Source organism: Octopus sinensis, linkage group LG22 (assembly GCF_006345805.1).
Source record: "Octopus sinensis linkage group LG22, ASM634580v1, whole genome shotgun sequence".
Classification (NCBI taxonomy): domain Eukaryota; kingdom Metazoa; phylum Mollusca; class Cephalopoda; order Octopoda; family Octopodidae; genus Octopus; species Octopus sinensis.
In genome coordinates this window covers 25,151,395-25,170,741 of record NC_043018.1, presented here as the reverse complement: position 1 = coordinate 25,170,741, position 19,347 = coordinate 25,151,395, and the positions used below count along the sequence as shown (strand labels likewise).

At 39.1% G+C, this 19,347-nt stretch overlaps 1 protein-coding gene across 1 annotated transcript in view; it reads right to left on the bottom strand.

Moving 5' to 3' along the window:
• The window catches only part of LOC115223176 (fibroblast growth factor receptor 2-like), a 159,596-nt gene that overhangs the window by 56,947 nt on the left and 83,302 nt on the right, over positions 1-19,347 (bottom strand). Inside the window, 2 exon segments of the mRNA XM_029793621.2 lie at positions 1,234-1,358; positions 2,586-2,730. Coding sequence (XP_029649481.1) covers positions 1,234-1,358; positions 2,586-2,730 — 270 coding nt within the window.

Sequence of the window (19,347 nt, the reverse complement as noted above, 5' to 3'; positions counted from 1 at the left end):
TCTCTGAATCCTCATTTTTATACCATTCCTTTATCATCATATAGTACAACACCTCAAACCACTAGGCCATGCGAGTGGTGTGAATTTGAAGTCAACAGCACATGCCTATAACACCCTTCCCCTCACACCCACCTCCTGACTAACTAAAATTTACTTCAGTTCACTTTGAGGATGACTAAATGGATGGACCCTGATGAATTTACACCAACAATAATGTAAGGTTGCATCTGCAACTGCGAGTAATCAGTGCAGTGGAAACACATGTAAGCCATTATAATATGCTGTATAAAATTATAAAATAAATTGTGGATGAATAAGTCTCCATACTCTTATTATTATTATTATTATTATTATTATTATTATTATTTATTATTATTATTAACAATATTAATAGTAATCCTTTCTACTAAAGACACAAAGTCTGAAATTTTATGGGAGGGGACTAGTTGATTATATCAACCCCAGCGTTTCACTGGTGCTTAATTTATTGAGCTCCCATCAAGACCTAAAAGGATGAAAAGGAAAGTTGATTTCAGCAGAAATCGAACCCAGAACGTAACGACAGGTGAAATATTGCTAAACATTTCGTACAGCATGATGATAATAATAATAATAATGATAATACTTTCTACGGAAGGCAGAAGGCCTCGAAAAACCTTTTTGTGTGTGTGTGTGTGGGGGGGGGGGGCACTAGCCAAATACATCGACTCTAGTGTTTCACTGGTACTTAATTTACTGACCCCCAAAAGGATGAAAGGCAAAACTGACCTTGGCAGAATTTTAACTCAGAACGTAAAGATAGATAAAATGCTGATGAGCATTGTGTCCACCATGATAATGATAATAATAATAATAATAATAATAATAATAATACACACACACACACAGTTTGACAGCTGCAAACACACACCACAGATGTGTCTACTACATCATAAGATATAACAATAACTGCCACAACTACAACATCAACAATAACTAAAATATGAGAGGTAATGAGGGGGAACTGAGCAATATAAATGAGAAAGAGAAAGAAAGAGAGAGAGAGAGAGAGAGAGAGAGAGAGAGATGATGAGAAAGAGGAAGCAAGTGTTTAGAGAACATCTTAGTGTATAGATGTAATGGTAGAAACAGACACAGAAAACAAACATTTCCCTCACCCCTCCCGCACCCTCCACCCCCACGGTGGTGTGGTGTTGGATGGAGGGTTGGGGTGGAGTAGGTCAGCTAACTTACCTCTGACGAGCAAGGTGAAATTGCCCCATATTTTGCCGTGTTGGTTGTGGGCGTAGCAGGCATAGTTGCCACTGTCAGCCTTGGTACTGTCCTCGATGACTAGAGCATACCGCAAGATACTCAACCTGGAAGATTATCAACATCATCATCATCATCATCAACACCAGAGAGAAAGAAAGAAGAGATGAAAGAAATGCAAGAGAAAAAACAAAGAAAGAAAATTATTTTGTTTTGTTTTTGCCCCTCCCACCCTCGAGGATATGCCAACTTTAATATATATGTGTATACACACACCATACAGAAATATATACACATATACTATGTACACATACATAAATGTGTGTGCACATATATATATATATATATATATATATACATACACATATACACACACACAAACATACATATACAGAAATATATACACACACACAAACATATATATATATATATACATACATACACAAATGCATACATACCTTATTTGAAGTGTGCAATACACATCCCCTACAAATGACACACCTTCAATACTCAAGAATATTTTGCAGAGGTGTGAAGGTATGGGGGGGGGCTGGCACAGTTTAAACTTGTCTCGGTTTATATTTAGTAAGAGTGACTTCCAATGGGTTTTGAAGTGAGTGGTGATATGTGCGCACGCACACATGACATTTGGATAAGTCCTTGATACATATTTCAGGGAATCGACTTTTTATATGCCGGCAAATAGGATACGCAACATCACAAAAATGGCAAAAATAGCATTCCTTTTGTTGCCATCACTACCGCTTCCACCACCACTACCTTTGTCATCTTTATGTTCATATCCCTCTTGCCTATGCTGGCATGGGTTGAAAGGGTTTTGAGATATTACATCATACTGTAAAGTGCCAACCCTTTGGTAAGGTCTTTTTTTTTGGAACATCCTGCTTGTAGGATGTTGATGATGATGATAAGGCTGCATATTTAGTTGCGAAAAATACAGTTGATTATATTTGAGCTCCCAATATATTACGGGGGCTTTTATTTAATTGAACCTTAAAGGCCTTTGGCTATAGAACTGCTTAATGTGGATGGATCTTATGATCTGGAGCTGAAAATTCTTCTTTAACACACACACATAAATATATACACATATACATACACACACACACACATGTTCATAGTATGTTTGGATACATTACACATAGAAATATAACTGGCAGTGTATCTAAACACATGTATGTATATATATCATCATTGTTTAATGGATATAAGCATACTTATACACACACACACAACAAAGAATGAAAACAATATCAAATAAATACAAACACACCAAAACCTAAGTGTGTGTGTAGAACAAAACTAAACCATACCTGGGTTGACTAACATTAACTCTTTTTCCATTACGGTACCACGACAGCATCGGCCTTGGTTTGCCCTTAACTCGGCACTGAAGACGAATTCGCTGCCCGACATATTCCACCTCGACTCGGTTTGGTCTCCGCTGAAACTCTGGAGCTGAAAACACACAAACAGAGAAGGACGATGGTCAGATGAAGTTACAACGCATATTAAATGCCAGAGCTGGACGGTGTATGTGTGTGTCTGATGTGTTCATCCAATAAGGCTAAAAAAGTTTAAAATTACAGTAATCCCTCGCCATATTGTGGTTTATTATTTAAGCAAGTGTCTTCTACTATAGCCTCCGGCCGACCAAAGCCTTGTGAGTGGATTTGGTAGACGGAAACTGAAAGAAGCCCGTCATATATATATATGCGTGTGTGTGTTTGTGTTTGTCCCCCCAGCATTGCTTGACAACCGAAGCTGGTGTGTTTATGTCCCCGTCACTTAGCGGTTCGGCAAAAGAGACTGATAGAATAAGTACTGGGCTTACAAAGAATAAGTCCCGGGGTCGAGTTGCTCGACTAAAGGCGGTGCTCCAGCATGGCCGCAGTCAAATGACTGAAACAAGTAAAAAAAAAAAGGAGAGTACAGTACTGTTTCTACTTCATGGATTTTCACCTATTGTGGAGGGTTTTGGAACATAACACCTATGATAGTCGAGGGATAAGTGTAATTAAGAAATGTATGTAACTCCAACTGAATGTCCTCAGTACCTCTTTCTTTTCTTTGTCCACTCACTCATTCCCGCATGTGTATGTGTGCGTGTGTATCTTATGTAGGTAGTTGAGGTAAATCTCAACTGTTCCCTCTTGAAGCACATCTTAATAACGAGAAAGTTATTTTACTAAATTCTTCATTATTTTAACAATTCATCATCATCATCATCATCATTGTTTAGCGTCCGTTTTAATTAAATGAAACAAACGTAGCATATGTGGACAGAAATATGGTAACAAAAGGACACCACCAAGAATCCTGCATTCAAAGGGCGAAAAATAAAAGTCAATCCTTTCAAGAAACCAACAAAAAAAATTGTTTTAACCGTTTTGTTACCAACCTGGCCAAAACCGCCTCTGGCTCTGTAGTACAAATGTTTTGTTTTCTTAAGTTTAAAATTAAAATATTCCCCCAAGCCTTAGTCACAATATATATTCCTAACACTAGCTCAAAGATAAATAAGTTATGTTACTAAATTCTTTGTTATATTTAAAATAATTGAAAGAAACACAGAACATCTCAAAATAAATACTGTAACAAAAGGGTAAAAGCCAATATCTTCTACAGAGATACAGAGCCAGAAAGAGAGAGAGGGGGAGAAAGAGAAGCTGGCTGACTGACATATACACATATCCTGGTTATATACTTGTAAAAGATATTAAAAATAAATCGTATTCCAATTTGATTTTTTAAAAAAATATATAAAAAAAATAAACATCCTCATAAAATTGGGGTGTGTCTTGTATCTGTGTACATTAAAGCTCTGCCATATTGACTGCTATGTGTAATAGAATATAGGTGTGTGTATATAACACATATATATATATATATTATATCATCATCATCGTTTAACGTCTGCTTTCCATGCTGTCATGGGTTGGATGGTTTGACTGAGGACTGGCAAGCCAGGGGGATGCGCCAGGCTCCAATCTAATCAGGCAGCTCCCCCCTCTCCCTCTCTCTCTCTCTCTGTGTACCATGTTTAATGTATTAATATTAATATTTTAAAGTTCCTTATAACCTCTGACGAGGCCTATGGTTATATGTATATAAGTACCCTATTTTTAAATGCCTATAAAAATAAAAATAAAAACTTTTAACCATAGGCTGAAACAGCTGTAAGAAGTGATTTTAATGATTTCAATAATATATATTATGATTTTTATAATTTGTATTCTTATCTTATATGTATTGAATTATAAGATATAAAGGTATGCTATTTAGGTTCTAATTTTGTTAAATGAATAAATAATCCAACATTCTAATATCCGAAAGCTGATGAACAAACTAAATTTGTTTCTCCATTTTCTTATTTTTATTATAAATTTAAGGTAAAAATATCTCTTTACCTTCACCCATTTAATACAATAAATGAGTTAATTGCATTGCAATTAAAAACATTTATGTATTAAGAATCTGGATACTTTACAAACAGAATATTGGGTAAATAATATCCCTTAGTGGGTTACATCCATAACCCCTAACTTACTTCATAACTTACATCCATAACCCCTAACTTATATATATACACACATGTATAGATTTTTGAAGTGATGTACTTGGATCACTCTTTATTAGCGCTTTTGTCTCATTCATCAAGATTCCTGATTATACACATAGGCACAGACGTGGCTGTGTGGTAAGAAGCTTTCTTCCCAAACACATGGTTCCAGGTTCAGTCCTGCTGTGTGGCACCTTGGGTATGTGTCTTCTACTATAGCCTTGTGAGTGATTTGGTAGACAGAAACTGAAAGAAGCCCATATGCATGTGTGTGTGTGTGTATTTATATATACACATATATATATAAGCTTGTGTGCCTGTGCTTGTCTCTCCACCATCACTTGACAACCGATGTTGGTGTGTCTATGTCTCCATGACTTAGCAGTTTGGCAAGAGTACTAGGCTTACAAGGAATAAGTTCTGGAGTCAATTTGTTCGACTAAAGGCGGTGCTCCAACATGGCCACAGTCAAATGATAGAAACAAATAAAATAAAAAGAATATATATATAATGTTCCATGCTTCATACATGTACAATATATATCTTGTATAATATATTTCAAGAGATCTCAAAATGCCGAAATCTCATAGAGAGTCCACATGGTTTATATAGTCAGCTAAACAGGAGTTAGGGGGGGGTGTGGGGATGGCGGAGATGATAATCACAATGATGATGATGATGGTGGTGGTGATGATGATGAAGATGAAATGAGTAAACAAGTAGCATGAATTAGTGGTTTTGATACAAAAAGCAATAAATAAAACCCTAACCCCCTCCTACACATGCACACACACACCCAGACACACATCCCCAGCTTCAGTTGGCCTTGATAGCTGACCCTGATCAAGGTGTTAAAAATCTTCCAGCTGTTCATATCTAGGTGGAGCTTGACTTTTTTCGTTCATTCACAGCTACACAAGATCATCTTGTAGCCCATGTGTTGGTGGCTTGGGAGGGGCTTTGAGATTTTGGTAGTGACCCCCAATGATCTTTGCTGGCTGAACAGATATAATTCTTCAAAACATGAGGTGAGCATATGGAAGAAATATAGACGTTTGAGAACTGTGTAGACACATGCATGCACACACACACACACACACTTACACATATATATATATTAATATAAGGGTAAATAATTATTTATTTTAAAAATTAATAATTATTACCAAGTAGTTTCGGTATGGAAATAGAATCATTATCGGTAGGAACTTTTAGAAAAAGTTCCTTATATACATATACATAAATAAATAGGCTTAAGCAACAAGTTGCTTAGCCACATACCGAAAATTTAGAAATAGCAGTCAAAGACCGCTTATTCCTATTTACTAAAAATATAGCGCCACATATAGCATTTACTTGTAACTCACATATGCAAAAAGAAGGAAAAATAACGAAAACAAAGTCTTCGGTCAGTTGTGGACGCGTTTCTGGGTTAGAATTATAAATAACTCATGGTTATGGGTTCAGTCTCATTGCAGGACAACACCCTCAGGCTGACCAAAGCCTTGTGAGTGGATTTGGTAAACAGAAACTGAAAGAAGCCTGTCGTATATTATGTGTGTGTCTGTTTGTCCCCCTCCCCTACAACATGATAACCAGTGCTCACATCACCAGCATAGCAAGAGTATGTGCCACCCTCGGGCCCCCACAAAAAATACGTATTGCTTACAACAGACTCAAAAGGGTACCGCCTGGGGCGGACCTCCTCCCTCTTCCCCCAACTCTAGCTACGCTAGTGGTTCGTGTGCTTGTGTCTCCATAACTTAACGGTTCAGCAAAAAACATCTTTTTCTCTTGGCTTTATTGAGAAAATTCTATAGTTTGTAAGATATTTGTTGTTTTTTTCTTCAATTTTTGCAATTTCAACCAATCAATGACGTCTATTGAGGTGAAAACATTCTGTGCCGTATGAATATGCCCCTCGTTTAAGAAACAGATTGGGTTTATTTACATTTGTGAAGAAAAAAAAAGATACCCTTCCCCCCACCCCTAACCCTAAAACATATTGAAATGCAATAGATCGATACTAGGGTCATAATTACGGGTGACAATTTCACATGACACCGCTAGAAAAAACTGCCGTTCAAACCGAAAAGATCTACCAAGTCTACCAACCATCTCAAAGTCATCAAGGGAACATCAACAGTCATGCAACCCACTAGAAATAGCAGCCAAAATCTACTCCGAATCAAATCAGGCCCGTCCACCAGACTTTCCTGCCTTGGGGTGTGTCACAATATTCTGGGTGGACTTTAACTTGTAATAATGCTAAAGTGGAGTTTTGAAATCAGGGTATCACTGTAAATTTGAGGGTGCACCATTAAATAGCGAGGGGGAAAGAGCCGTCAAGTGTATCCTCTTTGCAACGGGCATGAATTTAAACACTAAGTCGTCTTGAGGAGAAGCACATATTCATTGTCTAAAGCGGTCCAAATTTCGTAACAGAGAGAAAAACAAAAAGATGGAAATGGAGGGAAGGCCATGGCTGGAATGCTTCTTATCGTAAGTTTGCTCGATCGAAGTTAACCTAGGAGGAAACAAACACCGCTACTACCAGAGCTGTGGGTAAATGAATGACAATGATGGAGCTGGCACAAACGTTAGCGCACCGGGCGAAATGCTTAGCGGCATTTTGCCTGCCACTATGTTCTGAGTTCAAATTCCGCCGAGGTCAACTTTGCCTTTCGGGGTCGATAAATTAAGTACCAGTTTCGCACTGGGATCGATGTAATCGACTTAATCCCTTTGTCTGTCCTTGTTTGTCCCCTCTATGTTTAGCCCCTTGTGGGCAATAAAGAAATATATTTAATTTCCCTAAAATTTTAATAATGATGACTTGTCCTGATAGGTAACATGCCAAGTATAACAGATTTTATCAATCTTGGAAATTACGAACGGCTAAGTCGATCTTGACAGGATCTGGACTCAGAACTACAGACTTCAAATATAGAGAGATCAGACTCACGTGTGTATGAATGTGAAGCGTGTGTGTGTGTGTGTGTGTGTATGTAAGCAAGTGTCTATGTAAACGTGTAGATTTATGACCGTGTGTACATATGTATTAGTTTGTGTGTGTGTGTGTGTGTGATGATGATGGTAATACGTAAACTAAGAGCGGTGGATGTAATGTGAGCCGTACACCTAAGAGAGGCTGGCGGCAGTTAATGAAAACCACTTGTTTCACATATCGTCTGGTTCAGTCAGATACGGGTAGAGAGGGTGGAAAGAGACCGCAGGAGAGAGAGAGAGAGAGAGAGAGAGAGAGATAGAGCGAGGTGGGAGGAGGATAAGGAAGGGTATAAGAAAACGTACGCAAACTTGCAGAAACTATCAAAGAAACCCACGGTTTTTTTTCAGTCATGGATGTACGTGTGTACGCACACATGTTTGGGTAATGTATGTATGAATATATGTGTATACCTGTGTGTATATGCGTGCGTGTGTGTGTGTATATATATATATATATATATATATATATATATATATACACATACACACACATATATATATATACATACATATACACACGGTGCGTAATCCTTCCTTTTATCTAACTCATCAAACCTAACGTTATACATCATCTTTCGCCATCCCCATCTATCTATCTACCTGCCTGTTAATCTACCCTATCTTCCTCTTCTATCTTCTACCACCACCACCATCTCCTTTTCTATCTGTCACCATTTCTCTCACTCCCTCTCTATACATCAACTCTCTCCTCTCTATCTACCAACACCGTCTCTTCCTCCTCTCTATATACCCATCGCCTCTCTCCCTTCTACCTACCACTAACTCCCTCCTGTCTACGCAATCTTTTCCTCCTACCATCTCTCTCTACCACATTTCTACCCATCCCGAGCTGCCACCATCTCTCCTCCTCTTGTCTATCACCACCTCACCCACGTTCTCTACCTACCTAATAGTCTCTCACCCCTCCTCTCTATTATAGTCTCTCTTTCTACCCTCCTCTCACCAGTAACTTGAGAGGAAATTATTATTACATGACTTAATGTTAGTTTATTTGGTTCCATTTATTTATTTATTTGCTCGATATTTTTTTTATTTTACTGTACGCAAGGGGGGGGGGGACTACACACACGAACCCTACATATATATATATATATATGTATACACATCAATATATACACGTATAAAGATAAACTCTACGCGCTCACACACACACATACACAATCTACAGAGAAATAAAAACATGAACTATTTCGGTGTCGTCTTTCTATTAAAACGCCAGTTGTTGAATGGTGTGACATTTATACACACACATACACTCATGTAGAGATGAAAAAAAAAAGAAGTACATGATGAATAGTCGAATATATATATATATATATATGTATATATATAAACCATGTGCAAACATGTAAAGTAACGTATCTATATGTAGTTATTCTTGAAGTCATTAGACACAAACACATACACGTATAAATAGCTACACATACACACACAGGCGGAGATATATATACATACGTATTAGGCACTGAATCTCTCTATCTCTCTCTCTCAGAATAATGTATATGGTACATGGAATGCTGTTTGGTGAGGATCAATGCTCATGTTTGGTTTTCATTCAGTCGAGGAAAGCTTGTTGACCAGACAAAGACTATGGAATATCAACGGCCTGTGTCTACATCTCCCCTGTCTCCAATGACGAATGCTACAAGTATCTCGGAATAGAAGAGAATGTTGCGAACGTTGGTGATGGCGCCTGTGAAACCAGTGACAAAATAGTTCAGCAGACTTTGGCTGATATGATAGTCAGAGCCGTTTACATTCAAAAAGACTAAATAAAGAATACATGGGCAACCTTTTTCGAGAAGCGGGCCACATGAGACATGGTTCGCCATCGGGCAGGCTTCATGCTAAGAAGAAAAAAGTATATGTAAGTGTAGGTGTGGTTGTGTGACAAGAAGTTTGCTTCTCAACCTCATAGTTCCGGGTTCAGTCTCACTGCGTGGCACCACGGGCAGGTGTCTTCTACTATAGCCTCGAGCCAACCAAAGCCTTGTAAGTGGATTTTGTGGACGGAAACTGAAAGAACCCCGTCGAATATATATATATTTCTTTTTTATTGCCCACAAGGGGCTGAACATAGAGGGGACAAACAAGGACAAACAGATTAAGTCGATTACATCGACCCCCAGTGCGTAACTGGTACTTAATTTATCGACCCCGAAAGGATGAAAGGCAAAGTCGACCTCGGCGGAATTTGAACTCAGAACGCAGCAGCGGACGAAATAACACAAAGCATTTCGCCCGGCTTGCTAACGTTTCTGCCAGCTTGCAGAATATATATATATATATGTATTTGCCCTCCACTCCACCCCACCATCGCTCAACAAACCGATGTTGGTGTATTTATGCTGCCATAACCATTTGCAATGTTATCCATATGAAGGATTGGTCAGAACAAGAATGTAATCTAAACTCATAAAAAATAAATGAAATGAAATAAAAGGGCAACACGGTGCAAACCAACAGATCTGATAGTGTTCTATGAGAACTGTCCCCAACCTTGTTTTCTTTGCACCACGGACCGGGTCATCGCCCCGTAGACAGTGATAGTCATAAAAATAGAAATAAAATTCTAAAATTTTTTCTGTGACCAGGTACGAAATGATTATACAAAGTGCATAATATATAATTTAATTATTACATGGTGTGTGGTAAGAAGCTTGCTTCCCAACCACATGGTTCTGGGTTCAGTCCCACTGTGTGGCACCTTGGGCAAGTGTCTTCTACTATAGCCTCGGGCCAGCCAAAGCCTTGTGAGTGGATTTGGTAGACGGAAACTGAAAGAACCCCGTCGAATATATATATATATATATATATATATATGTCTATGTTTGTCCTCCCAAAATCGCTTGATAACCGATGCTGTTTACGTCCCCGTAACTTAGCGGTTTGGCAAAAGAGACAAATAGAATAAGTACTAGGCTTACAAAGAATAAGCCCTGGGGTCAGTTTGTTCGACTAAAGGAGGTGGTCCAGCATGGCCGCAGTCACATGACTGAAACGACTAAAAGAATACCATCATGCGTATGTATGTATCATACTCATTATAACAGTCCACGCGTGACCGAGGAAGACCATCGCCGACCACAGCAATACTTGAGGCAAAGTTCTAGGTCCAATAAGGCCTCCACGACACCTCAGACACCTTCCTCCACCCTACTGAGATGATCTGGAGACAGGCCAAGCGAGATATCTAGAACTACAATGGATCGCACGCTCAGAAATGTGGGGGTCGCCATGGTTTCAAGAGCAAGCAAAAGAACCGCAAAATTCTAATCCCATTCCTTGCATATCCAGTTTTATACCTTAGAGCAATGGTTGTCAACCAGGGTTCCACGGAACCTTAGGGTTCCGCCAGTACAGTCCAGGGGTTCCGCAAGAAGTTACAAAACTACTAAAATCGGCATTAATTTTTAATTCTCATGTGCAGATATGTGTGCACAAGACTATTAAATTATTGCACAGGGGTTCCTCGAGCCAGTGGAATGCTTCCTTGGGGTTCCGCTCCAGCAAAAACTTTGAAAAGCACTGCCTTAGAGACATCCTGCAGCAAAAGCTGAGGGGTGCCTTACTTTCAGTGGTCTGTCAGCATGCCAGACACCAATCCGGAATTTCCGAGTGCGCGTGCTATTACTAAATAAGTACCAGTTAAGCACTGGTGTCGATGTAATCGACTTGACCCTTTCCCTGAAATTGCTGGCCTTGTGCCTAAATCTGAAATCAATTTTCATATATTCTTTCCAGAAGCTGTTTTGACTCAATGACCCGATTTGGGTTAGGGTTACCGTTTAGGGTTATAAATGGCCAGGTAGACCGCACGCCAAAGTGACACCGGCGCATGGCTTTACACCCACATGCATACATACAAACATGTAGCAAACAATGGTGAAAGCCTTTCATCCACACAGATCTATACACACTGACACATGTAGGAGAGAGATGCATACTTTTATATATACACACATACATCTACACATTTATGCATAGACACATATACATGTGTACATGCACACACACACACATGCAGGAGGAAATGGTGCAAGTCTTTACAGACACATACACATGTACACAGACTTATGCAGGATGGTGCAAATCTTTACACACGCATACATACACCTATACATGTATACACCACATGCAGAGGAGTGATGCGAGCCTTTATACACTCATATAAGTAGGATGGTGCAAATCTTTACACACACATACATGCACCTATACATGTATATACACACATGCAGAGGAGTGATGCGAGCCTTTATACACTCATATAAGTAGGATGGTGCAAATCTTTACACACACATACATGCACCTATACATGTATATACACACATGCAGAGGAGTGATGCGAGCCTTTATACACTCATACAAGTAGGATGGTGCAAATCTTTACACACGCATACATACACCTATACATGTATATACACACATGCAGAGGAGTGATGCGAGCCTTTATACACTCATATAAGTAGGATGGTGCAAATCTTTACACACACATACATGCACCTATACATGTATACACACACATGCAGAGGAGTGATGCGAGCCTTTATACACTCATACAAGTAGGATGGTGCAAATCTTTACACACGCATACATACACCTATACATGTATATACACACATGCAGAGGAGTGATGCGAGCCTTTATACACTCATACAAGTAGGATGGTGCAAATCTTTACACACGCATACATACACCTATACATGTATATACACACATGCAGAGGAGTGATGCGAGCCTTTATACACTCATATAAGTAGGATGGTGCAAATCTTTACACACGCATACATACACCTATACATGTATACACACACATGCAGAGGAGTGATGCGAGCCTTTATACACTCATACAAGTAGGATGGTGCAAATCTTTACACACACATACATGCACCTATACATGTATATACACACATGCAGAGGAGTGATGCAAGCCTTTATACACTCATACAAGTATACACACAGCCACATGTAGGAAGCAGTAGTGCAGGTTATTAAATATTTCTCAATTTATCAGGACGTTTAAAGTTACAGTTTGACTGTTAAGATCATTCAGATGTTGTTATAACGACCTACCTCGCTACCTCCATATCCACCCTATCTTGGGTAGCTTACTTACACAGGGTACATAGACGTGATAAGGAACCGAAGTGAAGGCGGATAATGTTTCCAGATAAGGAACCAACCACCCTGCAGGGACGGGGAGTTAAGGTCTCTAGTTTGTTGTTATTAACACCTCCCAGTCAAACACCCCCAGCAAAACATTTTAAATAGTAATCTTATGAAAACATTAGATTGTGCGTTAGGAGTGGATTAAGGTGGTGGATGAAATATGGGACGAATACATATATAACACATAGGGTGCGGTGGGGTGAAAAAAACTAAACCCCAAGTCGCACACAAATATATAGGTGATACATGAAGGGCACATACAAGTTAATAAGAGATAAGGGCTTTCAAAGTGGTTTATGTGGTTGCTTGAAATAACAACCGAATTTCCCTTCTAACCCCATTCAAACATCTTTAAGAAAACGAAAGGCCCTTAGGTAAACTATACTTGAAAATGAAACCGTCACAACTAGAACGTCTGTAGTCATGAATACTCTGGACTAAGGCTGACCTGGTGCTAAATGTCTTGCCATTTAACTCTGGTCATTATTAAGTTACAGAGAACTAAAGTGCTCCCTGCTGGTTCATTGTGGTTAAGTATTAGATTCCCAAATAACTACAATTTTGAGACGTACATAGGAACAAATATGCGTTTATCGTAATTTCTCATATACATGAGGTGCAAGAGTGGCTGTGTTATAAGAAGCTTGCTTTCCAACCACATGGTTCCAGGTTCAGTCCCACTGTGTGGCACCTTCGGAAAATCTGCCTCACTGACCCAAACCAGCCTGGAAACGTGGACGTCAAAATCAACGATGACGGCGATTCTTGAAGACTTAGGATATTAGGATCTTTTCTATTCGGCTCACATATGCCTGTGTCTTCCGAGTGGCTAAACAGACTACAGCTTGGCTTGTTACTATGGAAACAGGTACTAGCACGTCTGTGGCTTTCGATTGGCTAAGCTTAACCAAAATTTGCAAACTTTAAAACCTATTAACTTTTTATTTCTTATGCTTTACTTGTTTCAGTTATTAGACTGTGGTCATGTTGGGGTACCACCTCGAAAGTTTATCAATGAGAAAAAAACAACAAAAATTTTTTTTCATAATTAGCGTACAAAAATACACCAATACACCAAATTTGAAATCACTTGGAACAAAATTAAAGGAATTGAAACGTTTGAGCCAAGCAAAAAACATCCAGTTATTAATCTATCGAAGACTTTCTCGTAAAAATCAAATAAACACATATTCTAATCTAACCATTTTCTACGAGGGATTGTATTCCTTCAGATTGGATTCCAGAGGCACAGTTTTTGACTTCCGAATAATTGTCAGGAGTCGCTGACCTCTCCTATATACATAAAGACAGTCGTTGTGGTTAAACCCTTAAAAAATGAGGGGGACCACTTTAATTCTACTAACCTAGCCTCTAAATTACATAGTGGAATGTTGAGTAATAAGTATGTACTGTTCCTTACTCCCTCACACATCGCGGCGGAATGAAGAACGGCCGAACCCATTCCATCTCACAAGTCTTTGCAAGGAAGAAGCAAAACTACGAAAGAAAGGCATTCTATGCGGTTGCTCAACCAACTAGAAATAACAGCGAAATCTCACTCGATTGAGAGAGACATTGAATAACGTAACTTAAGATATATTTGTTTTAAAACTATGTATGAAAGAGGGGATGGTTGCGGTTAGAATGCTTTTTGATCATAGTTCGGTCGGAACAGTCAGTACTAAGCTGAATGGTGATGATGATGATGATGATAATTTGCTACGACTATCACCAAAAAGAAAACAAAAAAAAAGGGAACCCCCCCCCCCCAAGAAAACGTCTAAAGAAAAAGCTCTGTGACACAAGCGTTTAAAGATATATTCGTTTATTATATATATTGCGGAAACAAATTAGCGTGAAATAGTCTCTCTCTCTTACACACACACAAGTTCAGAGCTGTCACGGCTGGTGTCTGCTAAAAATAATTATATATAAAAAAAAACTAACCCAGGCGCGCGAGCGAGTATATATATATATATATATATATATATACACACACATACGCTTTAAACAGATATCTTAAACTATGGAACAAGATCGAAGATTACAAGTTATGATATACATACATACACACGTAGAAGGCATATTGCAAGATTTGGCTGAACAACTGCGGAACGAAATTACATGATATAATCTATTAACACCCAAACTTACTGTACGGCGCATGTACTGATAAACTATGGAAGGAGATGACAATCTATTATGTGTAACATCATATATTCGTTTACTTGTTTCAGTCGTTTGACTGCGGCCATGATAGAGCACCGCCTTTAGTCGAATAAATTGATTCCAGGACTTATTCTTTGTAAGCCTAGTACTTATTCTATCCGTCTCTTTTGTCGAACCGCTAAGTTACGGGGACATAAACACACCAGCATCGGTTGTCAAGCGATGGCGAGGAGGACAAACACAGACACACAAACATATATACGAGGCTTTGGTCGATCCGAGGCTATTGTAGAAGACACTTGCCCAAGGTGCCATGTAGTGGGACTGAACCCGGAGCAATTTGGTTGGTAAGCAAGCTACTTACCTCACAGCCATATATATACTAAGAAAAAGGAAGCAGTCAGAATTTTGGATAATTCTTTATTAGCGCTTTCGTTCGTTTAACCAAATTCTTGAGCCAAAGTAATCTGCAACTATGCTGGGGGTACCGCCATTATTTTAGTTCAATTTTTCCCGAAGAATTCGGTCAAACGAACGAAAGCGCTAATAAAGAATTATCCAAAATTCTGACTGCCTCCTTATTCTTTATATCTATTTCTTTATTGCCCACAAGGGGCTAAACATAGAGGGGACAAACAAAGGGATTAAGTCGATTACATCGACTCCAGTGCGAAACGGGTACTTTATTTATCGACCCCGAAAGGATGCAAGGCAAAGTCGACCTCGGCGGAATTTGAACTCACAACGTAACGGCAGACGAAATACGGCTACGCATTTCGCCCGGCGTGCTAACGTTTCTGCTAGCTCGCCCTGTACGCCACTTCAAACACGTGCTCATCTCCCCCACCGAAGTCCATTCACAAAGGTTTGGTCAGCCGAAGGGTATAGAAGACACCTGTCCAGGTGCCACGCAGCGGAAGTGAACCCACAACCATGTAGTTGAGAAGCAAACTTCTTACCCCCACAGCCTCGCCTACATAATAACACCATTAAAGTTCCACGATCATTTAATTGAATCTATTAATTGCAGTAATAGTGTGTCAACCCAATTCGATCTTTTTTCGAGCTGCCTCTCTTGATTTTGGCTTGCAAAAACTTAGTTCAACAGCTTTAATCCCTTCTACATACAGACACACACACACATTATTATATAGTTTCGATTAACCAAAGTTACAGGCCTCGCAACATTAACCACGTTAGCAAATTACTTTACACACTAACGGTCCTTCGTGTTACATTCAGCTACGTCTCATGTCTCAACCATACTGCTGCTGCTAGCGTCAGCAGTTAAGTACGATGACAGTTTTTTGTCCCTTAACCCGAAACAGTGCCGCTCCTCATTTGTTTTTGGTTCCATGTGATGTCCTTTGTAAATTGCTACATTCTTTTCTCCCCGAGAAAAATACTTTCAGCAGAACGGTTCCTGCAAAGCTGATTCAAAAGAGCGGAGCAAATTGATTGCACAGCCATCTGTGACTCGGTCGGTGAACGGAGACGGCAGACAGACAAACAGGCTATTTTACTGTAGGAGAGTAGTTAAGTCGAAATACAGATGTACTTCTTAGAACCTTGATCTGACACCGAGACAAATGTGTGTGTGTGTGTGTGTGGTGTGTGTGTGAATGTGTGTGTGAGAGAGAGAGAGAGAGAGAAATTATTTAAGATTGTTCTTATATTTCCCTCCCTTTTTCTCTTTGAATTGTTTTAGTTACTGGACTGCAACTATGCTGAGGACACCGCCTTCAAAGGTTTAGTCGAACAAATCGACCCCTAGTACATATATAATTTTTAAAGTCTAACCTACTGTACGGTAGGGACGTAAATAAATTGACACCAGTTTTCAAGCAGTAATAGGGGACAAATACAAACAAGCTTTCATTCAAGTGCGTTAACTACAGCATTGAAGCGGTTTAGCTCTTATTTCTAGCAATGTAGGCGTTCCCTAACACCCTAGTTTCTTTGGAATTTCTCCTTTTTAGCGAAACAGCAAACTGTTGTTTATATCAATTACATTTAGAGCCATCCCCCATCATCTTACTGAACGTGTGTCTCATGCGGCTCGCTTCTCGAAAAAGGTTGCCCATGCCTAATCTAAAGCAATCCAACTATGACCATTCCACCAATCTGTCTTTTATTCGTAGGCACAGTCAAAGAAGGGATCTTTTCGGTTTGAACGGCAGTTTTTTCTAGCGGTGTCATATGAAATTGTCACCCATAATTATGACCCTAGTATCGATCTATTGCATTTCAATCAGTTTTAGGGTTAGGGTTAGGGATGGGGGGAAGGGTATCGTTTTTTCTTCACAAATGTAAATAAACCCAATCTGTTTCTTAAACGAGGGACATATTCATACGGCACAGAATGTTTTTTTTTACATCAATAGACGTCACTGATTGGTTGAAATTGCAGAAAAAAACCCCAACAAATATCTTATAAACTATAGAATTTTCTCAATAAAGCCAAGAGAAAAAGATGTTTTATAAACACATTCTACCTGTATACGAAGTTTAAAATATTTTAGTTACCTAGAAATTATGTTAAAAACTGCCGTTCAAACCGAAAAGATCCAAAGAAGTACCGTGTCCTCTTTCAAAGACGCCGAAATGTATATGATTCGTGGGACAATTTCTACCGAAAACCGCCACAAATTAGCTCCAGTGTTTTGATGTCTCTCGCTCCAGTGCTGGCTGGCTGGTTTGGCGACGACTCCTCTCCATCGTCTGTGTGATGTGTGCACAGACATGAAATATAACGAATATATTGATGTATAATGTGTCATTCTGGTTCTCAAATAATAAATACTTTTGAGAGTATAAACCTCAAGAGGCCCTTGTCAATAATTTGGGGCTCGCAATTTCAGTGCAACCTCAAGAAACAGACATTTTCTCTTCGCCCAAGCATGTATGTTGTATGTATGCATGTGCACACAACACACATATATACATATACACACATATCTATATATTTACACACACACACATGCATATATAAGTGAAGAAAGAAGAGGAAAGAAAAGGTACAAAACGGGTGGGGGAGTTCAAACCTTCACCCTCCGACCCGCCCAATACATCAATATGTATTTCACAGAATGCTTCATGGAATTCTTTCAATGATGGGGAAAAAAATTATAATTTCCATAATTTTGATACTGTTTATTAAATATTGAATTACTGAATATATAATATTTTATGGAGGAGGGAAAGAAAATGGGGAGGGGGAGAGAACGGATAAACGAAATGGAGGGAGCAATAATATATATATATACACACACATATATATATACATATATATACATATATATAGTTATATAGAAGGTTGATCCATTGGGTTTAACATCTTTGTGTATATATTATGTCTAGACACATACATGTCTATAAGTGACTCTCATATATATATATATATATATAATATATATATATTATATATATATATATATATATATATACACACACACATATATATATATATATACATACATGCACACACATATATACACACAGACATAAAAACATACACGTACAGGACATACACACATACACACGTATGTAAGTATAGGTGACTTTCATCTGTATGCATGTACACGTGCATATCCTCATCATCGTTTTAGCGCCCACTTTTCCACGCTTGCAATGGTCGGACGGAATATGTTGAGGCGGGCGCCCTCCCTGTCACCAACCTTCACCTTTTTCTAAGTAAGGTAATATTTCCCTCCAATACAAGGCATGTTTTCACAGAAGACTGTAAATGAAGGCACCGCTTGCGGGCCTCTTTCGTTCCCATCTTCTTTCAACATCTACACCAGGTACGGACAGTCCTTTTTTGAGGAACGGGCCACATAAGACACGACTGATCATCAGACGGGTCGCATGAGACACGGCTGATCATCACACGGATTGCATGAGGCAAGGCTGATCATCAAGTGGGCCGCGTAAGACAAGGCTGATCATCAAGCGGGCCGCATGAGATACGGCCCATCATCAGACGGGACGCACCACTAAACAAATCCAAGGTTAGTTTTTCGTTAGACGTGCCATTCAAAGTCCCGTGGGCCACAGTCTATATCATACTTGCCACCACACTCAGAATATTACCCTAACCACTTCTACCTACCTCACAATCTATGGTTACCCCGACTCTCTCTCTT